General features: G+C 43.1%; 1 protein-coding gene across 1 annotated transcript in view; it reads right to left on the minus strand.

The window, feature by feature from the left end:
• LOC106563268 (astrotactin-2) overlaps positions 1-25,640 on the minus strand; it is a 533,795-nt gene that overhangs the window by 33,873 nt on the left and 474,282 nt on the right. The window contains exon 20 of the mRNA XM_014128700.2: positions 14,974-15,115. Coding sequence (XP_013984175.2) covers positions 14,974-15,115 — 142 coding nt within the window. The remainder of the gene's footprint in view (positions 1-14,973; positions 15,116-25,640) is intronic.

Consider the following 25,640-nt stretch of genomic DNA (forward strand, 5'->3'; position numbering starts at 1 on the left):
GGAGGTAGGCAATAAATAGGCCATAGTGGCAAAATAATAACAATTTTGCAATTAAACACTGGAGTGATAGATGTGCAAAAGATGAATGTGCAAGTAGAGATACTGGGGTGCAAAGGAGAAAAATAAATAAATAAAAATAAAATAATAATAAATAACAGTATGGGGATGAGGTAGTTGGATGGGCTATTTACAGATGGGCTATGTACAGGTGCAGTGATCTGTGAGCTGCTCTGACAGCTTGTGCTTAAAGTTAGTGAGGGAGATATGGGTCTCCAGCTTCAGTGATTTTTGCAATTCGTTCCAGTCATTGGCAGCAGAGAACTGGAAGGAAAGGCAGCCAAAGGAGGAATAGGCTTTTTGGGTGACCAGTGAAACATACCTGCTGGAGCGCGTGCTACGGGTGGGTGCTGCTATGGTGACCAGTGAGCTGAGATAAGGCGGGGCTTTATCTAGCAAAGACTTATAGATGACCTGGAGCCAGTGGGTTTAGCGACGAATATGAAGCGAGGGCCAGCCAATGAGAGCATACAGGTCGCAATGGTGGGAAGTATATGGGGCTTTGGTGACAAAACGGATGGCACTGTGATAGACTGCATCCAATTTGCTGAGTAGAGTGTTGGAGGCTATTTTGTAAATGACATCGCCGAAGTCAAGGATCGGCAGGATAGTCAGTTTTACAAGGGTATGTTTGGCAGCATGAGTGAAGGATGCTTTGTTGCGAAATAGGAAGCTGATTCTAGATTTAGATTTGGATTGGAGATGCGTGAGTCTGGAAGGAGAGTTTACAGTCTAACCAGACACCTCGGTATTTGTAGTTGTCACGTATTCTAAGTCAGAACTGTCCAGAGTAGTGATGCTGGACGGGCGGGCAGGTGCGGGCAGCGATCGGTTGAAGAGCATGCATTTAGTTTTACTTGCATTTAAGAGCAGTTGGAGGGCTTGTAGCGTCATACCCAAGAAGACCCAAAGCTGTAATTGCTGCCAAAGGTGCTTCAACAAAGTACAGAGTAAAGGGTCTGAATACTTATGTAAATGTGATATTTAAGTTTTTTATTTTCTATACATTCGCAAAAAATTCTAGAAACCTGTTTTTGCTTTGTCATTATGGGGTATTTTGTTTAGATCGATGAGGGAAAAAACTATTATGAATTTTAGAATAAGGCAGTAACGTAACAAAATGTGGGAGAAGTCAAGGGGTCTGAATACTTTCCGAATGCACTATATACAACTACGCAGCGGTATGTAGAGCTTCATGATACCACGTTTATTAAGATAAGTCATCAATCATAATGAATAAACTCAGTACTCTACTAACATTGCAATGTTTAAAACTCCATTCAACTACAGTCTTGGCAACATTTCCAAATGTTCCTTACAGTACTATAGTGCTGAAAGCCTGATAACGCTCCTTCGCTTGTGATGTAGCAAAGTAGGAGGTGTGACTGTCGACTCTCCCACAGAACATCCCTCTCAAACAATACAGTGAAGAGAGAGAGAGAGTTTACTACACATTGAAACTTGGAAGCCTCTGCTTCCGCTGTTCAGTTGTTTATTTCACTTTTGTTTATTATCTATTTCACTTGCTTGGCAATGTAAACATATGTTTCCCATGCCAATAAAGACCTTTGGATTGAATTGTATTGAGAGAGAGAGCCAAGCTATATCAGGAAACCTTAAGGTCTGACAACTGTGGAGTACATGAAATGTAAACCAAACCCCCAGCAGGCAGGAAGCCTTATCCAGTCAGTCAATTAGGAGAAGCCCAGTTGGCTGCGCTGAGGTGTGCCAGCCTTATCTAGTCTGTCAATTAGGAGATGCCCAGTTGGCTGCGCTGAGGTGTGCCAGCAGAATTAATGACGACGTAAATGGAGCCCTTATCTGGGAACAACAAGACTGGAGGGGGTGCCTTGACACTGACAACACCACGTTGGCTCCCGAGTGGCGCAGCGGTCTAAAGCACTGCATCTCAGTGCTAGAGGCGTCACATAATTAAAACACAAAAGGGAAAATAAATAAATATGGGTTGTAATGACAATGGTATTTGTTCTTCACTGGTTGCCCTTGTGGCAACAGTTCACAAATCTTGCTGCTGTGATTGCACACTGTGGTATTTCACCCAATAGACATGGGAGTTTATCAAGATTGGAATTGTTTTCGAATTCTTTGTGGCTCTGTGTAATCCGAGAGAAATATGTGTCTCTAATATGGTCATACATTTGGCAGGAGGTTAGGAAGTGCAGCTCAGTTTCCACCTCGTTTTGTGGGCAGTGTGCATATAGCCTGTCTGCTCTTGAGAGCCAGGTCTGCCTACGCCGACTTTTCTCAATAGCAAGGCCATGCTCAATTAGTCTGTACAAATTCAAAGCTTTCCTTAAGTTTGGGTCACAGTGGTTAGGAATTCTGCCACTGTGTACTCTCTGTTTAGGGCCAAATAGCATTCTAGTTCACTCTGTTTTTTTGTAAATTCTTTACAATGTGTCAAGTAATTTTCTTTTAGTTGTTTCATGATTTGGTTGGGTCTAATTGTGTTGCTGTCCTGGAGCTCTGTGGTGTCTGTTTGTGTTTGTGAACAGAGCCCCAGGACCAGCTTGCTTAGGGTACTCTTCTCCAGGTTCATCTCTCTGTAGGTGATGGCTTTGTTATGGAAGGTTTGGGAATTGCTTCCTTTTAGGTGGTTGTAGAATTTAACGTCTCTTTTCTGGATTTTGATCATTTGTGGGTATCGGCCTAATTCTGCCCTGCATGCATAATTTGGAATTTTAGGTTCTACACAGAGGATATTTTTGCAGGTTTCTGCATGCAGAGTCTCAATTTGGTGTTTGTCCCATTTTGTGAATATTTGGTTGGTGAGCGGACCCCAGACCTCACAACTACAAAGGCCAATGGGTATTTTTAGCCAGATCCTAATTGGTATGTCAAATTTTATGTTCCTTTTGATGGCAGAGAAGGCACTTCTTGCCTTGTCTTTCAGATTGTTCACAGCTTTGTGGAAGTTACCTGTGGTGCTGATGATAACCTGTTAGGGCTAGGGGGCAGTATTGACACGGCCGGATTAAAAACGTACCCGATTTAATCTGGTTACTACTCCTGCCCAGTAACTAGAATATGCATATAATTATTGGCTTTGGATAGAAAACACCCTAAAGTTTCTAAAACTGTTTGAATGGTGTCTGTGAGTATAACAGAACTCAAATGGCAGGCCAAAACCTGAGAAGATTCCATGCAGGAAGTGGCCTGTCTGAGAAGTTGTGTTTCATCTTGGCTCTTTTTATTGAAGACTGAGGATCTTTGCTCTAACGTGACACTTCCTACGGCTCCCATAGGCTCTCAGAGCCCGGGAAAAGCTGAACGATATCGAGGCAGCCTCTGGCTGAAACACATTATCGCTTTTGGCAAGTGGCCGATCTGAGTACTATGGGCTTAGGCGCGTGCCCGAGTCGACCGAATGCTTTATTTTCTTTCGTCTGTTTACCTAAACGCAGATTCCCGGTCGGAATATTATCGCTTTTTTATGAGAAAAATGGCATAAAAATTGATTTTAAACAGCGGTTGACATGCTTCGAAGTACGGTAATGGAATATTTAGAATTTTTTTGTCATGAATTGCGCCATGCTCGTCACCCTTATTTACCCTTTCGGATAGTGTCTTGAACGCACGAACAAAACGCCGCTGTTTGGATATAACTATGGATTATTTTGAACCAAACCAACATTTGTTATTGAAGTAGAAGTCCTGGGAGTGACTTTGGTGAGTGCTACATTTGCTGGGTGTCTAAATAGCTAGCCCTGTGATGCCGGGCTATCTACTGAGAATATTGCAAAATGTGCTTTCACTGAAAAGCTATTTTAAAATCGGACATATCGAGTGCATAGAGGAGTTCTGTATCTATAATTCTTAAAATAATTGTTATGCTTTTTGTGAACGTTTATCGTGAGTAATTTAGTAAATTCACCGGCAGTGTTCGGTGGGAATGCTAGTCACATGCTAATGTAAAAAGCTGGTTTTTGATATAAATATGAACTTGATTGAACAAAACATGCATGTATTGTATAACATAATGTCCTAGGGTTGTCATCTGATGAAGATCATCAAAGGTTAGTGCTGCATTTAGCTGTGGTTTGAGTTTATGTGACATTATATGCTAGCTTGAAAAATGGGTGTCTGATTATTTCTGGCTGGGTACTCTGCTGACATAATCTAATGTTTTCCTTTCGTTGTAAAGCCTTTTTGAAATCGGACAGTGTGGTTAGATTAACGAGAGTATTGTCTTTAAAATGGTGTAAAATAGTCATATGTTTGAAAAATAGAAGTTTTTGCATTTTTGAGGTTTTTGAATAACGCGCCACGGGATTACACTGGCTGTTACGTAGGTGGGACGATTTGGTGCCACCTACCCTAGAGAGGTTAAGGCTGAGGTATATATAGTTTTTTTTGTGTGCTCTAGGGCAGGTATTCCCAAATTGGGGTACGCGTACCCCCAGGGGTACGTGCAATGCCGTCGGGGGTACGCCAAATAAAAATGTGATTGACATAAAAAAAAATATATACATATACAGTTGAAGTCGGAAGTATACATACACCTTAGCCAAATGCATTTAAACTCAGTTTTTCACAATTCCTGACATTGAATCCTAGTAAATATTCTCTGTCTTAGGTCAGTTATATCACCACTTTATTTTAAGAACGTGACATGTCAGAATAATGATAGAGAGAATGATTTATTTCAGCTTTTATTTGTTTCATCACATTCCCACTGGGTCAGAAGTTTACATACACTCAATTCGTATTTGGTAACATTGCCTTTAAAATGTTTTACTTGGGTCACACGTTTCAGGTAGCCTTCCACAAGCTTCCCATAATAAGTTGGGTGAATTTTGGCCCATTCCTCCTGAATGCTGGTGTACCTGAGTCAGGTTTGTAAAATGTTCTATAGGATTGAGGTCAGGTCAGAATCTATTCTACCGCGCCCAGAAACCTGCTCCTTTTACTCTCTGTTCCGAACGTACTAGACGACCAGATCTTATAACCCTTAGCTGTACCTTTATCCTACTCCTCCTCTGCTCCTCTGGTGATGTAAAGGTTAATCCAGGCCCTGCAGTGCCTAGCTCCACTCCCATTCCCCAGGCGCTCTCATTTGTTGACTTCTGTAACCGAAAAAGCCTTGGCTTCATGCATGTTAACATTAGAAGCCTCCTCCCTAAGTTTGTTTTATTCACTGCTTTAGCACACTCTGCCAAGCCGGATGTCCTAGCTGTGTCTGAATCCTGGCTTAGGAAGGCCACCAAAAACCCTGAAATTTCCATCCCTAACTATAACATTTTCCGACAAGATAGAACTGCCAAAGGGGGCGGTGTTGCAATCTACTGCAGAGTTCTGTCTTACTATCCAGGTCTGTGCCCAAACAATTTGAGCTTCTACTTTTAAAAATCCACCTTTCCAGAAACAAGTCTCTCACCGTTGCCGCTTGCTTTAGACCACCCTCAGCCCCCAGCTGTGCCTTGGGCACCATATGTGAATTGATTGCCCCCCATCTTCAGAGCGCGTGCTGTTAGGTGACCTAAACTGGGACATGCTTAACACCACGGCCATCCTACAATCTAAGATGAATGCCCTCAATCTCACACAAATTATCAATGAACCTACCAGGTACAACCCCAAATCCGTAAACACAGGCACCCTCATAGATATCATCCTAACCAACCTGCCTCCAAATACACCTCTGCTGTCTTCAACCTGGATCTCAGCGATCACTGCCTCATTGCTTGCGTCCGTAATGGGTCTGCAGTCAAACAACCACCCCTCATCACTGTCAAACGCTCCCTAAAACACTTCAGCGAGCAGGCCTTTCTAATCGACCTGGCCCGGGTATTCTGGAAGGACATTGACCTCATTCCGTCAGTAGAAGATGCCTATTTATAGTTTAAAAGCGTTTTCCTCACAATCTTAAATAAGCATGCCCCATTCAAAAAATGTAGAACCAGGAACAGATATAGCCCGTGGTTCACTCCAGACCTGACTGCCCTTGACCAGCATAAACAAAAATCCTGTGGCGTACTGCATTAGCATCGAAGAGCCTCAGCGATATGCAACTTTTCAGGGAAGTTAGGAACCAATATACACAAGCAGATAGGAAAGCAATGGCTAGCTTTTTCAAACAGAAATTTGCATCCTGCAGCACAAACTCCAAAAAGTTCTGGAACACTGTAAAGTCCATGGAGAAAAAGAGCACCTCCTCCCAGCTGCCCACTGCACTGAGGCTAGGAAGCACTGTCACCACCGATAAATGCACAATAATTGAGAATTTCAATAAGCATTTTTCTACGGCTGGCCATGCTTTCCACCTAGCCACCCCTACCCTGGTCAACAGCCCTGCACCCCCCACAGCAACTTGCTCAAGCCTCCCCCATTTCTCCTTCAACCAAATCAGATAGCTGATGTTCTGAAAGAGCTGCAAAATCTGGACCCCTCAAATCAGTAGGGCTAGACAATCTGGACCCCCTCTTTCTAAAACTATAAGCCGAAATTGTCGCAACCCCTATTACTAGCCTGTTCAACCTCTCTTTCGTATCGTCTGAGATTCCCAAAGATTGGAAAGCTGCCACGATCATCCCCCTCTTCAAAGGGGGAGACAGTCTAGACCCAAACTGCTACAGACTTATATCTATCCTACCCTGCCATTCTATGGTCTTTGAAAGCCAAGTTAACAAACAGATCACCGACCATTTCGAATCCCACTGTACCTTCTCCGCTATGCAATCTGGTTTCAGAGCTGGTCATGGGTGCACCTCAGCCACGCTCAAGGTCCTAAATGATATCATAACCGCCATCGATAAGAGACAATACTGTGCAGCTGTATTCATCGATCTGGCCAAGGCTTTCGACTCTGTCAATCACCACATTCTTATCGGCAGACTCAATAGCCTTGGTTTCTCAAATGACTGCCTGGCCTGGTTCACCAACTACTTCTCAGACAGAGTTCAGTGTGTCAAATCGGAGGGCCTGTTGTCCGGACCTCTGGCAGTCTCTATGGGGGTGCGACAGGGTTCAATTCTCGGGCCAACTCTTTTCTCTGTATACATCAATGATGTTTACTTGCTGCTGGTGATTCTCTGATCCAACTCTACGCAGACGACACCATTCTGTATATTTCTGGCCCTTCTTTGGACACTGTGTTAACTATCCTCCAGAAGAGCTTCAATGCCATACAACTCTCCTTCCGTGGCCTTCAACTGCTCTTAAATGCAAGTAAAACTAAATGCATGCTCTTCAACCGATCGCTGCCCGCACCTGCCCGCCGATCCAGCATCACTACTCTGGATGGTTCTGACTTAGAATATGTGGACAACTACAAATACCTAGGTGTCTGGTTAGACTGTAAACTCTCCTTCCAGACTCACATTGAGCATCTCCAATCCAAAATAAATCTAGAATCTGCTTCCTATTTCGCAACAAAGCATCCTTCACTCATGCTGCCAAACATACCCTCGTAAAACTGACTATCCTGCCGATCCTTGACTTCGGCGATGTCATTTACAAAATAGCCTCCAACACTCTACTCAGCAAATTAGATGCAGTCTATCACACGCTGCCTTTCCTTCCAGTTCTCTGCTGCCAATGACTGGAACGAATTGCAAAAATCACTGAAGCTGGAGACTCATATCTCCCTCACTAACTTTAAGCACCAGCTGTCATAGCAGCTCACAGATCACTGCACCTGTACATAGCCCATCTGTAAATAGCCCACCCAACTACCTCATCCCCATACTGTTATTTATTTATTTTGCTCCTTTGCACCTCATTATCTCTACTTGCACATTCATCTTCTGCACATCTATCACTCAGTGTTTAATTGCTAAATTGTAATTATTTCACCACTATGGCCTATTTATTGCCTCCCTTATCGTACCTAATTTGCACACACTATATATAGACTTTTTTCTATTGTGTTATTGACTGTATGTTTGTTTATTCCATGTGTATGTCTGTGTTGTTGTTTGTGTCGCACTGCTTTGCTTTATCTTGGCCAGGTCGCAGATGTAAATGAGAACTTGTTCTCAACTAGCCTACCTGGTTAAATAAAGGTGAAATAAATAAATAAATTCTTCCTGCTGCCGCAGATATAGCTGGGACAGTGCTGGGGGAAAAGGCCCAAAAAACTATACAGACAATGACTTCATCAAACAACACTGTTTCACTATGCATCAATTACATAGCAGGAGATTTTTTGAAACAATTACTGCTTCTTATACAAGCCAGTGAATTCTATGCGTTACAGCTGGATGAGTCAACAGAAGTGGGGGGCCTGGCACAGCTCCTGGTATATGTCTGTTACGTTTACGGGGGGTCACTTAAAGAGGACATCCTCTTCTGCAAACCACTGGAAACCAGGACAACAGGAGAGGACATTTTAAAGTACTGGAAAGCTTTGTGACATCAAATGGACTTTGGTTGTCAAGATGTGTTGGTATCATTACTGATAGTGCAAAAGCCATGACAAGGAGACATCGTGGAGTGGTAATGTGCGTGCAAGCAGTTGTTCCCGACGCCACTTGGGTACACTGCAGCATCCACCGAGAGGCTCTTGCTACCAAGGGAATGCCTGACAGCTTGAAAGAAGTTTTGGACACTACAGTGAAAATGGTTAACTTTGTTAAAGCAAGGCCACTCGTGAACAATCGTGTATTTTCTGCACTATGCAATGATATGGGCAGCGACCATGTAACGGTTTTACAACATACAGAAGTGCGCTGTACCACAGTCATTTACATTTTTTAAAGAAGTTTTAGCTTCTTAAAGACGAGCTTAAAGTTTTCTTTACTGACCATAATTTTCACTTGTCTGACCGCTTGCATGATGACGAGTTTCTCACACGACTGGCCTATCTGGGTGATCGCCTGAATTATCTGAATCTACGACTACAGGCACTCTCTGCAACTATATTCAATGTGCGGTACAAAATTGAGGGTATGAATAAGAAGTTGGAGCTCTTCTGCATTAACAAAGCACAGGTCTTTCCATCATTGTATGATTCTTTTGTGTGCAAATGAACTCAAGCTTAAAGACAATGTCAAATGTGATATAGCGAAGCAGCTGAGTGAGCTGGGTGCGCAATTACGCAGGTACTTTCCCGAAATAGATTACAAAAACAACTGGATTCGTTATCCCTTGCTTGCCCTGCCTCCAGTCCACTTACCGATATCTGAACAAGAGAGCCTCATCAAAATTGCAACAAGCGGTTCTGTGAAAATTGTATTTAATCAGAAGCCACTGCCAGATATCTGGATAGGGCTAAGCTCAGAGTTTCTTTCCTTGGCAAATCGCGCTGATGCCCTTTGCAACCACGTACCTATGTGAGAGTGGATTCTCGGCCCTCACTAGCATGAAAACTAAATACAGGCACAGACCACGTGTGGAAAATGATTTAAGACTGAGACTCTCTCCAATACAACCCAACATTGCAGAGTTATGTGCATGCTTTCAAGCACACTCTTCTCATTAACCTGTGGTGAGTTATTCACCATTTTTGATGAACAAATAAGGTTTTATATGTAAGATGGCTAAATAAAGAGCAAAATGATTGATTATTATTATATTATTATTTGTGCTCTGGCCCTATAAGAGCTCTTTGTCACTTCCCACAAGCCGGGTTGTGACAAAAACTCACACTCATTCTTATGTTTAATAAATGTATCGTATAGTGTGTGTGTGTGTGTGGCAGGCTTACAATGATGGCAAAAAAACACTTGAGAGTGCGCTGACCCTGGTGCTAGAGGGGTACGCAGCTGGAGGTGGAATGTTTGAAGGGGTACGGGACTATAAAAAGTTTGGGAACCACTGTTCTAACGCAATGGTGTCTAGATGGAATTTGTATTTGTGGTCCTGGCAACTGAAACTTTTTTGGAACACCATTATTTTTGTCTTACTGAGATTTACTGTCAGAAGATCTAGGTGCTGCTGTATGCCCTCCTTGGTTGGGGACAGAAGCACCAGATCATCAGCAAACAGTAGACATTTGACTTCAGATTCTGGTAGGGTGATGCTGGGTTCTGCAGACTGTTCTAGTGCCCTCACTAATTTGTTGATATATATGTTGAAGAAGGTGGGGCTTAAGCTGCATCCCTGTCTCACCCCACGGCCCTGTGGAAATTAATGTGTGGGTTTTTTTGCAAATTTTACCCGCACATTTGTTGTTTGTGTACATGGATTTTATAATGTCGGATGTTTTTCCCCCAACACCATTGTCCATCAATTTGTATAGCAGACTCACATGCCAAATTAAGTGAAAAGATTTTTTGAAACAACAAAGCATGAGAAGACTTTGACATTGTTTTGGTTTATTCAGTCAATTAGGGTGTGCAGGGTGAATACGTGGTCTGTTGAACTGTAATTTGGTAAAAATCCAATTTGACATTTGCTCAGTCCATTGTTTTCACTGAGGAAATGTAAGAGTCTGGTGTTAATGATAATGCAGAGGACTTTCCCAAGGTTGCAGTTGACGCATATCCCACAGTAGTTATTGGGGTCAAATTTGTCTCCACTTTTGTGGATTGGGGCTTTACAGCCCTTGGTTCCAAATATTGGGGAAGATGCCAGAGCTAAGGATGACGTTAAAGAGTTTAAGTATATCCAATGGAATTTGTGGTCTGTATATTTTATCATTTCATTGAGGATACCATCAACACCACAGGCCATTTTGGGTTGGAGGGTTTGCATTTTGTCCTGTAGTTCATTCAAAGTAATTGGATAAACCAGTGGGTTCTGGTAGTCTTTAATAGTTGAATCTAAGATTTGTATTTGATCATGTATATGTTTTTGCTGTTTGTTCTTTGTTACAGAGCAAATAAGATTGGAAAAGTGGTTTACCTATACATCTCCGTTTTGGATAGATAACTTTCCTGTTGTTGTTTGTTTAGTGTTTTCCAATTTTCACAGAAGTGGTTAGTCTATGGATTCTTCAATTAGATTGAGCTGATTTTTGACGTGCTGTTCCTTCTTTTTCTGTATTGTTTTAGTGATTCACCATAGTGAAGGCATAGGTTTTCTGGGTCTCTATGTTTTTGGTTGGATAGGTTTCTCAATTTCTTTCTTAGGTTTTTGCATTCTTTGTCAAACCATTTGTCATTGTTGTTAATTTTCTTAGGTTTTCTGTTTGAATATTTTTTGATTTGATAGGGAAGCTGATAGATCAAATATACTGTTTAGGTTTTCTACTGCCAAGTTTACACCTTCTCTATTACAGTGAAACGTTTTGTCCAGGAAGTTGTCTAAAAGGTACTGAATTTGTTGTTGCCTAATTGTTATTTGGTAGGTTTCCACACTACTTTATTTCCATCTATAGCATTTCTTAATATTATTCAGATCCTTTGGCTTTGATGCCTCATGATTGAGTATTGCTCTGTTCAAGTAGACAGATTTTTCTGTGATCTGATAGGGGTGTCAGTGGGCTGACTGTGAATGCTCTGACAGACTCTGGGTTGAGGTCAGTGATAAAGTAGTCTACAGTACTACTGCCAAGAGATGAGCTATAGGTGTACCTACTGTAGGAGTCCCCGCGAAGCCTACGATTGACTATGTACATACCCCGCATGCGACAGAGCTGCAGGAGTAGTGACACGTTTTTGCTGGTTATGTTGTCGTAGTTGTGCCTAGGGGGATATATGGGGGAGGGAATGCTGTCACCTCCAGGTAGGTGTTTGTCCCCCTGTGTGCTGAGTGTGTCAGGTTCTTGTCCAGTTCTGGGATTTGGGTCGCCTGGAAATCATTAGGATGGAGAAACTGTCTTCATTAAAGTATGGGGATTCTAGTGGGAGGATATAGGTAGCACACAGGAGGACATTTTTCTCTGTTGAGATCATTTCCTTTTGAATTTGTAGCCAAATGTAAAATGTTCCTGTTGTTATAAATTTAATAGAGTGAGTTAGGTCTGCTCTATACCAAATTAGCATACCCCCTGGGTCCCTTCCCTGTTTCACACCTGGTAGTTTGGTGGCTGGGACTACCAGTGGGTCCATCTCCTTCATACCATGTTTCTTGTAGGATTGCAATGTATTTCTTCTTTGGTGAAGTCCAGGTTCCTGCTCTTTAGGCCAAAGGCAGATGACCTCAGGTCTTGGATATTCCAGGATGAGATAGTGAAGGCTTTGTGTTCCATAAAGTGTCCAATGTTGTTGGTCGTGTGGTTTGGCCTCAGACCAGTAAGTGTGAGCAGAGCCTGCTGAGCATCAGGTACATGCCATTAGCTTGGGCTAGTGTAAGAGTTGGGGTTGGGCCTGTTTGCCTGCTCACAGCCTGGGCGTATTTGTGACTTTCATGTTGAGGCCCTCTTTGCGGGAGTAGGGGGCATAGGGTGAGCAGGAGGGGCATAGGTCTGATCTGAGGGGGCCTAAATGGGGTGTTTGACTTGCTGGTGGTGCTGTGGTCTGGATGTAGGTCCTCTCGGCGTGGGTCCTCTATGTGTAGGTCCGGGGGGGGTCCCGCAGGTCTGGGCGAGTGTCTCGCTGGTCTGGGCGTGGTGTCTGTTGATCTGTTGCTCCTGTGTGAGGTGTTGGGGCTGCGGTTGAGGGCGATGTCCTTTAGGGTCCGGGCGAAGGTGGGCACTACTGCCTTGTATAGGTGGACGTATACAAAGCAGTGTTCTCTCTCCCTATGCTCAGAAAAGCGGAAGCAGAGGCTTCCAAGTTTCACCGTCTAGTAAGCTCTCTCTCTTCATCTCTCTCTTGTTTGGATTGACCTCCAGGTTGCTCAAGGCAGATGGTGGGAAAGAAGGGAAGTTGCAACCGGTTGCACAGGAATCTCCTACTACCTTAAGCTTGAATACATCATCCCTCTCAATATACTCTCACAATCATGCTGTTATGACTTCTGCTGGAGTGCTGCCCCCAACAGTCCTCCCCGATTCCCATGTTTAAAGCTGCAATATGTAACTATTTGGGGACCAGACCAAATTCACATAGAAATAGCTTGTTTTGTCACATAAACAAAAATTAGGCGAACTATTACAATTTTAGCAAACAGAAAATGCCGGTGCGATTTCTGCATAGTGCACCGATAACATAAGCACCAATGACCTATCTGTGTCTTGCACAGCTGCAGAGGCCCGCTTCCCAAAATAAACAAGGTGGAAAAACAGTTAGACGGGGCCACAAACATAAAACACCAAACAAAAGTTGAGAGAGCTCAGAGGAGAGAAACACGGTGTGATGATCGGAGTGTCCCCTCTTTGTTTGCATCTGGGGCCTGTTTGGTTTCAGAGCACACTGTGCCCATCTAACTTGATTTCAAGATGTGGAGACAAGAGGTAGAGGGATCAGGGAAATTATACCCAAGGAGAACAAAGTGCTGCTATCAAATGCACATCACAGCGATGGTCCCTGGGAAGGCGGGCTGCAGACCCCTGGACCCTCTGAAGACTAATTTACTGCCTCTCTGAGATCTCCTCCGAACAGCGCAACATAAAAGTCTCCAACTGTGATGATGGATTCATAAAGGCATGCTTAGCGTGCGTCTGTCGAGGCTACCCGGGGCCACAGACAAACATAAACAGCATAGTCTCTGTTGGCAGCAGGGCCGCTTATGGAACATTCATGTGGACTCAGCCTCCATGTGGACACAGCTGATTTAATTTCATCTCTTCACTTTCCCACTAATAGGCTTTTCTTTTTACTCGAAATTGATACTCACCCAAGACAAGGACTCAACTAAGTGAATCCCCTTTCCATAATGAAACACCTGCAAAGTTTACTAACAGCTGTGTTCTCTGCTAACCCTAATGGGATGTAGGGTTGACTATACCCCTCACACATTCTCATGTGAGGGACTCAAGGCTGTACTTATGTCTGTCCATAAATTAAGGAGTGCTTCAACTGCTGAACATATTAGTATGTGTCAGTGGGTTCGGACGTGTGCATGCAACTGATTGACCTGCCAGTGTGTGTGTGTGTGTGTGTGTGTGTGTGTTTCCTCCATGCATGTCTTCCGTGCTGCTTAATGTGCTATGGTTCTGAGTCTTTATGACTAATTGTCATGTCTATAGAAGGATTAGGAGTGGTCTGTCTGTCTGACTGTTTGCTAACCGCCCCAGACTAAGTGCACCAGACAGACCAACTGGTCAATGGCTCCAGTCTCCTCCAGTTTCTGTGTGACACAAACACCACGATGGTCGGTTGGTTGGTTGTGATGCTCGTTATTCACCATGACCACGTTTTCCTCCATTGCAAAAGGCCTCATGACAAACGAAACAATAACGGAAACAATAATACTAGCATCCACCACTTCCACCCTGGTGAGACCAAAATATGTGCCGCCCGCCTAATACGAGCCAGCTGTGTTCTGGCTGGGGGGAATTAAAACATGGCCTATACAAGTCCCATTGCCAATGGGAGTACAGACACTCAGGGAAAGTATGTGGTGCTGGCCGGATGATATTTGTCAAGTCATTCTTGTTTAGGAAAGACGCAAAAATTACAACAATGCCACTGGTTAACAATGTTTTTTTTTTTATGGTAATGCGAAGGCGAATTCTGAACTCATGAAAGCATGGTCAATTTGGTTAGAACGAGCTGCGAGTCAAACGGAGAACAATGTATAGGTAAGAAGACAACAGTAGAGGTGAGAAGGGTTTTAACGTGGCAACAACTCAACAGACTCAGTCTCTGAGGTTGATGTAAAGGGCAACAGCAACACTTACCACAGAGAAGTGAACAACAGAACAAAAACATCTGTCTTTTCTCCTATTTTATCTTTAATTTCTACCTTGTTGTTTATCCTACTTTTCAAAGCCATAGTAAATCTGGGCCCGTATTAATAAAGCGTCTCAGAGTAGGAGTGCTGATCTAGGATCAGTTCTGCCTTTTAGATCATAATGAATAAGATTACATGGACAGCGGGGACATGATCCTAGATCAGCACTCCTACTCTGAGAGGCTTTATGAATACGGGCCCAGGTCCAAAGTATTTTAGGTTGGGGGATCTTACTTGTAGAGGCTGTCGGGTTCCAGGCACTTGAAGACCAGCGAGTAGAGCACAGAGTGAGGATGCTCTCCATTCCTCCGACCCGCCACCACACAGGACGAACCCAAACCTGAGAACAGGTCATCCACCAGACTTAACACCTCACCTACAGGAGATGGGAGGAGAAAGAGAGAAAGAAAGAAAGAGACAGGAGATGTAGAATGAGAGAAAGTGAGTGAATAGATGTATGGAGAGGAAGAGAAAGATGGAGAGACAGTCACAGGGTTAATAGACTTACTGTACGTTGACCAGGTTGGAACCCATGTCCTGTCCCTCTTAAATAAAGTGCCAAATCTACCAGAAAGGCCACAAGTCTGCTGTTTTGTCCTAACATGCACTCCACCTATTGTTCTTCAGTGATATGTTTTACAAAACAAACACATGCCAAGCTAGCCTTGGGTCACATGGCACATGTTTCAACAGAAAACAGACACAAGTGCAATGAAAAGTAATGAATTAAGTTTTAAGAGGCAGATTCTTTCCAGCATCGATCCTTCCACTTGGCGCTTAATTGTGTTCCAAGTCATTCCGAGTTTCACTTCAGCTCAGCCCAGAGGGAAAGATTTCTGCAGCACAAACCCCGAGGCAAAATGAAATCAGACTTCCTCTGGCAGCCGGCCCTACACGGTACATTATAGAACCGTAAGAAAACAGGACTTTTCTCCTGTATGGCCACATGGTACTGTTACAATGATATCTCACTGAGAACCCCTGTGTCTCACAAACACCAGTTCACAAGTTGTGAAATATCTTTCATGTCAGCTTAAGGGAAAATAATGACACACTTGTTCATTCAGACATGCACCAAACCGTTTCCAGCGCTCAGAGGGGTGGTGGAAAAGAGAGAGAGCTGTCGAAACAGTTTAAAAGCTCTAAAATGTTGGGGATTTCAAATGATTTCTACAAGATGTAAAGGGAGCTTAGCTTCAGCTTATGACATGCAGGCCAACTTATAAACACAGGGAATATGTCTGTCCGGTGGGGCAGGAGGATATGGTAAGGAGGGTTGCAAAAGAGAGGAGGAAAGAAGTGAACGAATGAAAGATTTGACATGTTCCCAGAAAGGGGTCTGTGTATAGTAGGTTTCCCAAACACATTCCGATACTTCGAGTCTCCCTGTGCCAGGTTTACTATTTCGAAGGTTTTCTCTTTCTAAACATGCAATGCAAATTGGACCTTTATTTATTCACAGGAGGAGAGCCAGCAGAACAAGTACACTATAGGTTGTTTTTCCTGCTGGACTGAAATCCTCTTTTGAGAAACATGCTGAAATAGGCCTAACTGGAATTGTCTTGGAATTTTCTTGATCCTCTACCGATATAATTGATGATTTACTTGAAAGTTTATGTTAGGCTTGCGTACATTTTCTCTCTGGGATTAATTACTTTACGTATATTCAGTCCACATGTTGTGAATGAAAGCGTACATACAAGCAAGCAGTCTTTGCACCTTCATAGTAAATGAAGTCCGGTGGGGCAGGAGGTGATGGTAAGGAGGGTTGCAAAAGAGAGGAGGAAAGAAGTGAACGAATGAAAGATTTGACATGTTCCCAGAACACCATCCACGCAATCTCTGGTGGAGACCACCAGCACACTCAGCAAACAATACATTGCCAGATCCTTCTTTGAAAAATCCATGTTAATCCAACCAAAAATGAAATAAGAGAGCACATCGACACTAGTTCAAACACACTATGCTTACACATCTCAGGCTTTGTCCATAAAGGCTGATACCTTGTTTAATAAGAGCACTTGGCAAAAATAACACTTAAAATGACATAGACCTCTGGAAGCGGATGGTGCTCGGCACACGGTCATTTACTGTCCCGAAACCATGTAAAAGTGTTTACATGCTTGACCATGTTTTTATGGAGGATGGGATGGGTAAGTATGGGTAAGCCATATTGTCTTAGCATAGCTGAGCAGTCCCTTTGATACTGGGGTCGCAGCTGCACCGTCTTCAGGCAGAGTCAACATGGTCCTTATGATTCCACCGTATGTGTGGCCTTGGCCCGCATACCACCAAGCTGCTGCTGCTCACGATTTATGGAACAGATCTGGGCCCCGTTTCCCAAAAGTATCTTAAGGCTACGTTCATAGTTAGAACTTTCGTAGGAGCATCGTTAGATCTCCCAGCTGTTTCCCAAAACCATCATTACTAAAGTTACTCTTGAAACCAGTCGTTATTAGACCACAGCTAAGTACATCATTTTTTTGCCCTTCCGCGTCACTTTATACACAGAATATATCAGCTAAACACAAAATCAAGTTGTTTATCTGTCTTTCTGTGACCACAGATAACTTCAGAATGAATGTGACAGTGAAAGATGCTTCAAATGAAAACCGAGATGAATGTATTCAAAGATAAATACAGTATAGCAGGGTGATTTTATTTGTCCCCCCAAGCTTTCAGATTTTTGTATTTATTGTTGAACATAAAAGACGGTAAAAACACCAGCAAATCAGCTCCAAGTGATTTTAATTTTGGATATCTGTTCCAAAGTATTCCCACACATAAAAGAGATAAAGTATATGTGATCGTATACAAATGTAAGCAAGGTTTGAAATTATTATGTTTAAGTAAAATTGTATACCGTATCTGTTTGGGCTTCTTGCGGCTCCCTGACCATTCACTCAAGAAATAAATCGACCCGCGGCTGAATCTATTGATGATCCCTGCAGTGTAGGCACATGGATCTTCAGTGTATATTTGAATGATATTGAAATGAATTTCATGTTAATTGAATTCGTTTTTTTTTTTTAAAGCTATTTGTACAATACTCTCTGTAATTTTTGACTCAATATATTTCATCATGTGTAATGATGTGCCAAATCTTGATTTAGTTCATTATTATAGGGTAAACATTGGAATAAGCCACCTCAATATTTGTAGCCACAGGGGATATCGCTCTATGAGCTGATCTGTCATCAGTATTGTGGAATAATTTGAATGTTAAGGTGAGATTGTAAAGGGAGAACACTGATCCAAAAGTAGTGCTTTCTTCTTTCGATCCTTTCGATGCCTCAACGACGCACTTAGCAAACATTCTCTCTGTGTGGTGTTTTTGGAAATGCATGTTACATACACGGCCGTTGTAGGAAAGATGCATCATTAAAACACACGGAAGCCTAAGTTCCATCGCTTTCAGGAAACCAGGCCCAGCTCTTCATTCACCGTTTTCCTCTCATTTAATTGCTTATCTCTTTAGTGTTTTTTTTTTTTTTTGTGCTTTTTCATTAGTTCGTCTACACTGTTATGGTAGGCCACCTGTTTCGCGTTAACAGTTAATTGCGATGCAAGCGAAGCGATGACAAAGTGTCATTAGGGGCTACCATAAACTGGAAGAATGATTTGGTGATGTTCAATGGGATAGAATGTGTTTTAGAATGTCTTAGCCTAGCAAGAATGTTACATTTTTCAGACAAAAAAAATAAAGTTTTACAAAAGTAATAACAAGGCAGGATTACGGAAGCGTTCAGGTTTACCTTTCCTTGCAGTTAGCATATTCTGAAAGCCAAGTATGCTAACAGTCAAATTATTAGTGAAACAGTAAATTGTCCCTATCAGACCACTTGATCTTTTGCATAAACAAACCATAATGATGTATTTAAGATTGACTCTTGACCCAATACAGCTTGCCTCAGAATGCCTTTCCAGTCTATTCTTCCCTTTCAATGGCACCACTATGAAAGGAATACCCCGGACAAGCCATAAATCTGCTGTTTCATGCAGGCTAAAAGTAGAAAGAGACAGCGCAGAAAAGGAAGGTCGAAGGGCAAAGGGGGGAGGAGGGAGGAGAGTGCAAGAAGGAGGGAGGGTGGGAGAGTGAAAAGTCGGAAGTTTAATGTTTCTGGATGTGGTCTGTGAAGGAATGATGTCTTTGTATTTTGATAATCAGAATAAATCAGGGGCTGATGAGTGACTTTGGGGCAGTCTGGATCAAGGATATCCAATTATTGATGTGTAATTATCACATAATTGTGAGTTTCAAAAAGTCCAAAGACAAACAGCAGGGCTCACGATCCTGTCTCTCAGCCAGCCTGCCCACCACCCATGGCTGTCCTGTCCACTCACAAAATACTGAACCCCACCAGAGAGAGTGAGAGAGCTCACTGCACTGAGGCTAACCGCCACAAACACACGCACGCATGCACAAACACACATGTACAAACACAGGCACACGAACACACCCTTACACACACGCACGCATGCACAAACACACATGTACAAACACAGGCACACGAACACACCCTTACACACACGCACGCATGCACAAACACACATGTACAAACACAGGCACACGAACACACCCTTACACATACGCACGCACACACGCACGCACGCACGCACGCACGCACGCACGCACGCACGCACACACACACACACACACACACACACACACACACACACACACACACACACACACACATTCCCCACTGGGCACACACAGCAGTTCAACATCTAGATTTGAATTACATTTGGTAGAGCTGTCAACTAACCTGAATTCAAAGTGAAATCAATCAAAAAAGTCACTATGACATTGGATTTAGGTTTAAAGTTAGGTGAGAAAAAGACAAAAATTCCCATACGTTGATGACTTTTTCCAAATCCAATTTCCACGAGGATTTAACGTCATCACATTGAACTGTTTTGTTGAAATGACCTGGAAACAACATTGGGCCACTCTGTCCTCCACTGTGTTAATCTCACAGGAGCCCTAAAACGCAGACCACACCGGTCTGTTGCATGCGCAGGGATTGCAAAATAAATGTACACATACAGTGGCAAGACAAAGTATGTGAACTCTTTGGAAATACCTGGATTTCTGCATAAATTGGTCATAAAATTTGATCGGATCTTCATCCAGGTCACAACAATAGACAAACACAGTCTGCTTAAACTAATAACACACAAACAATTATACATTTTTATGTCTTTATTGAACACACCGTGTAAATATTCACAGTGCAGGGTGGGAAAAGTATATGAACCTTTGGATTTAATAACTGGTTGACACGCCCTTGGCAGCAATAACCTCAACCAAACGTTTTCTGTAGTTGCGGATCAGACCTGCACAACGGTCAGGAGGAATTTTGGACCATTCCTCTTTACAAAACTGTTTCAGTTCAGCAATATGCTTAGGATGTCTGGTGTGAACTGCTCTCGTGAGGTCATGCCACTTCATCTCAATTGGGTTGAGGTCAGGGCTCTGACTGGGCCACTCCAGAAGGCGTATTTTCTTCTGTTGAAGCCATTCTGTTGTTGATTTACTTCTGTGTTTTGGGTCGTTGTCCTGTTGCATCACCCAACTTCTGTTGAGCTTCAACTGGCGGACAGATAGCCTCACATTTTCCTGCAAAATGGCTTGATAAACTTGGGAATTCATTTATCCATCGATGATAAAAAGCTGTCCAGGCCCTGAGGCAGCAAAGCAGCCCCAAACCATGATGTTCTCTCCACCATACCTTACAGTTGGGATGAGGTTTTGATGTTGGTGTGCTGTGCCTTTTTTTCTCCACACATAGTATTGTGTGTTCCTTTCAAACAACTCAACTGTAGTTTCATCTGTCCATAGAATATTTTGCCAGTAGCGAAGTGGAACATCCAGTTGCACTTTTGCTAACTTCAGATGTGCAGAGTTTTTTTTTTGTTGGACAGCAGTGGCGTCTTCTGTGTTGTCTTCCCATGAACACCATTCTTGTTTAGTGTTTTACGTATCGTAGATTCGCCAACAGAGATGTTAGCATGTTCCAGAGATTTCTGTAAGTCTTTAGCTGACACTCTAGCATTCTTCGCTTAACTCTTGCAGTCATCTTTGCAGGACGGCCACTCCTAGGGAGAGTAGCAACAGTGCTGAACTTTTTCCATTTAAATACAATTTGTCTTACCGTGGACTGATGAACATCAAGGCTTTTAGTGAAACTTTTGTAACCCTTTCCAGCTTTATGCAAGTCAACAATTCTTAATCTTAGGTCTTCTGAGATCTCTTTTGTTCGAGGCATGGTTCACATCAGGCAATGCTTCTTGTGAATTGTAAACTCAAATGTGCGTTTTTTATAAGGCAAGGCAGCTCTAACCAACATCTCCAATCTTGTCTCATTGATTGGACTCTAGGTTACTGTAGCTTACTCCTGACTCCAATTAGCTTTTGGAGAAGTCATTAGCCTAGGAGTTCACACTTTTTCAAACATATACTGTGAATGTTTAAATGATGTATTCAATATAGACAAGAAAAATACAATAATTTGTGTGTTATTAATTTAAGAACACGATGTTTGTCTACTGTTGTGACTTAGATGAAGATCAGATCAAATTTGATGACCAATTTATGCAGAAATCCAGGTAATTCCAAAGGGTCACATACCTTTTCTTGCCACTGTACATGTTATTCAATCATTTCATACAAACTGCTCGCACATGTCAATGAGTGTCTGCGTAGCCAGGCGCTGAAAAAGAACTTGGTTTTATTTTAGACGCTTGATGCACTGCAATTCCTGCCTCTCGCATCACCTCATTGGTTTTTAGGAGCATATACCCACATGGGTGATTGAAAGATGAATGAGGTACACACTCCAATCCCAGGACAAATTAGATAGCAACAGCAAGCTAAATGTCCATGAATGTTTCATATGTGTTTTGACCTGTCCCAAAATTAATATAGTTGGTTCAGAGTTATTTTTGATATTTCAACCTGAGTGTCCTGATCGCGTCTGGTATGGATGGATAAAATCAACATAAGCACAATGGCGCAGGCGACTCACACGCGTGCCCGGTGTAGTCAGCATGTAAGGCTAAGATAAGGAGGGTATAGAAAATAAGGGACACGTGTGCGGCAGGCAGGTTGTTTCCCACCGTCAGGGCTGTGTTTATTCATGCACAGTATTCAACACATACCAGATGGTAAAATCATCATCTCTCTCTGAGGACATTGCTCTCTAATGACTGGTCAAGACCAGCAGTTTATCTTTAGACTCTTCAGCAGATAACCAGGGAAACAGGAGGACAAGAGAAAAAAAGAGAGACCAGATATGTTTGTATGGGCCCATTCAAAGTACCTTAACATCCTTTCTCCCTGCTACTGGTAGTGAAACATCTTAACAGCTGCAGCACCTTACCCAGCCCCAATGTAAATTGTCCTGTTCAAAAATCTACCTCTTTCATCAGCCTGAGACACTGTCCCCAGCCTTATGCATAGTCTCAGGCCCCTCCCTATATGCAGCCTAACAATGAACAACCTAACAGCCCCAGCCCTAGACCTGGCCTCTAGTCCTGCCTAAGACCTAGCCTATAACCCCTTCCCCAGCGCTAGACCCATCCTCTTTCTCCATCCCCATCCCTAGCCGCCTTTCCTTTACCCCCTTTACCCTCTTGGTTTCTCTCCTGTGAGTAGCTAGCCTGGCGCTGTCAGGGGCCTCGTTTACCTTAGCTCACCCCTTTTAGGTAACACCTCAGCCCTGCCAAAACTTTGCTGTCAGCCCACTGTACGAGAAAGTACAGAGCGCAGCACGAGCGCTCCTGCCTGCCTTCATTCATTCAGCGCAGAGAGGGAAGGGACAGAGGGAGAAGGAGGGGTGGAGAAGGGAGGGAAAGAGGGATGGAGGAGTGTAGGGGAGGGGTAGGGTGGCGGCGGGCTGCCAGCACGGTTACGCACCGCTGCTGCTTTTTATTCCAGTCCTGTGGGGTTCCGCGACGGGGGCGCGAAAAGCAGGCAGCACCACACCACACCACAAGGGAGGGGGAACCTCGCTTTCCTGTGAGCCTACAATCGCACATACCGCACGCACACACACATGCAGGCATACACACACAGAGGGATACACACTCAAGCGTAGCTGGATACACACTCACACACAAGCACACACTCAGATGGATACACCACTCGAAAGTCACACTTGCACTTTCTCCATCTCACACTCACAGATGGTAACACTAAAACACACAGATACTCACTTACACTCTCTCATAGACACACACAGCCAGGGATGGTTCTAAAGTGCCTGTATAGAAGGGATACTGCACAGTGAGAGAGAACACAGCAGCTAAGAGGTAGAGTATGTAACCTATACAAGTGAGGGAGGGACTTAGGGAGGGCTCCCCTCTCTCTGAGTAAGGTGGGTTTGGAAGCAGTGGGCCTTTAAGGGCGTGTGTGTGTTACATATTCTGGTCAGGCATTACAGTATGTCTGGGTCACAGACATGGGAATTATGTGGCCTGCCCTTCAAGACACACTGGATTCACCCCTGACAATACACACAAATGTAACTGCAAATATTGCAAACAACCACAGTGTCTTGTGGAGATTGTTATTCATCATTTGCAACTAACCCTCGCCTATGGAGGAGCAGATGACATCAACTCGGTATGGCCTACAACAACTGTCATCAAGTCCAAAACAGCTCAGGACAGGAATAATAAGGCACTGATGATTATGGAACCTGTTAACAAGGAAACTTAATTAATTTGGCCCCCATTGCCAAAACACTCCTTCCACACTCCTGTCGCGTGACAGTGGATCTGCCTTTGGAAGGCAACTAAACAATATTAGGCCTTTCCTTCAGTCACAGGTGGCTGGATGTGCAAAGAATGTGCAAAGCTGTCATTTGGGGAGGCAGGTAGCCTTGTGGTTAGAGCATTAGGCCAGTAACCGATTTGTTGCTGGATCGAATCCCTGAGCTGACAAGGTAAAAATCTGTCGTTCTGCCCCTGAACAAGGCAGTTAACACACTGTTCCCCGGTAGGCAGTCATTGTAAATAAGAATGTGTTCTTGCCTAGTTAAATAAAGGTAAAAAAAAAAATCGAGCCAAAGGGTGGCGACTTTGAAGAATATCAAATATATTTTTGTTTGTTTAACACTTTTTTGGTTACTACATGATTCCATATGTGTTATTTCTTTGTTTTTATGTCTTCACTATTATTCTACAATGTAGAAAATAGTAAAATAAATAAAAAACCTTGAATGAGTAGGTGTGTCCACAATTTTTACTGGTACTGTATTTCTGTGAAGTTTTTTAATACATTTGAACATTTGTAGGTATTTTTTTATGTATTATTTTACATTTTTTGTATTTTACCCCACTTTTTCTCCCCAATTTCGATCTTGTCTCATTGCTGCAACTCCCCAACTGGCTCGGGAGAGGTGAAGGTGTGTCCTCCAAAACATGACCCGCTTAACCGCACTCCTTTTTAAGGAAATACCTGCAGGCAACTTGTGCAATACATTAGGAAATAAAGCATATTACATTCTCCATTTCACCTGTCACATTATCTTTCATTATGAAGCTTACCGGTAGTCGCTAGTCACATGGTCTTTGTTTACAAACACACAACAATGAGGGACCAGAGCCTTGTAAGTCACTCACTATTGTGCAGCACGTGCCAGGGGATCTAGTTACAGTATGGAATTCACAACTAAATGTTTTACCTGCAAAATATCTTCCGACTATTTAATGAACTGTCTAAAATGTGCTAAATGCTCTGCAGTTGTGCATTTGGTTTGCTAATTTAGTAGGTAGTTATCTAGCTAAGTGGTTAGCTTTTTGCTAAATCAAACTTCTCTTGTTAACAGCAGAGAACCCCTTCTGGATCAAGAGCCTTGCTGACTAACATGTATTTTGTGCATAGCATTTCTAAGTTACTTGTATAACTTTATGAGCTGAGTTGTCTGTCCTGCAAATAGTTTGTCAGAGACTGTATAAAAAAGTTCTCAAATGTGTTCATTAGCAGTTAGCTAGCATTTGATATGGGATTGTGCATGTACTTGTTAGCATTGCTAACCATCAGATTACAGAGGTTCAGTGGGGTTTGAAAATAAGTGACCCTTGTGTTCAGTGCCAGTATTACCGAATATCACGGGATGGCACAAGGTCGGTATGAAGGTATGACAATCTGGATACCGCCCAAACCTAGCTCTGGGATTGTGTGGCCTTCAGAGGGGCTCTGGTCTGCTCCCTGTCAACCTGGCTGTCAATACCAAGGCGAAACCAGGCACGAGCTAGCAAAGTTTAGGCCCCCCAAAACTCTATTACGGGAGAAACCATATTGCGTGATCTCCAGTTTACATGGTGATTAAAACCTCATGACAAATTACATGTGACTTCTCCTTAAAGTAAGCAGAGAGAGGAACAAGTCATCGCTGGGGAACGCGAGGGAGAACGGAGGAGTATGGACTGGGAGACTGGAAACATTTCAGTTCCCCCCACTTCCTGACTCCCCCACCTACCCCACCAATTTGATCTTATTTGTCTCTAATGTATGTGGGTGAGGGTGTGGTGCATGTTAGCCTGCTGCTTTGCGTTGGAAGGCCAGACCTCCTCTTCAGAGAGCGGAGCCTGCCTGACATATCATTTCAATTACACTGTTCAATGCAGGCAGAATATAATTGCTCTAGCCATTAGCTCGCTGTGTGTGCCTCCTCGGTCGGTGTAGTGTGTGTGCCCTGGGGTCGTTGGGTTCACTCATTAACTTTTTCTTCCCAAAGCGGAGGAGCGGGGAGTCCAAACTAGAGAAGTACTGTGACTATAAAGACAAATAGGGAGTCGATGCTTGTTCAGTCATGTGTGGTTTAAACAGCTCTGGAAATTCTCTTGAACTTCACATTTTCGGTAACTTTCTTGAATTTGGAAAATTTCTG

Source organism: Salmo salar, chromosome ssa11 (assembly GCF_905237065.1).
Source record: "Salmo salar chromosome ssa11, Ssal_v3.1, whole genome shotgun sequence".
NCBI lineage: Eukaryota > Metazoa > Chordata > Actinopteri > Salmoniformes > Salmonidae > Salmo > Salmo salar.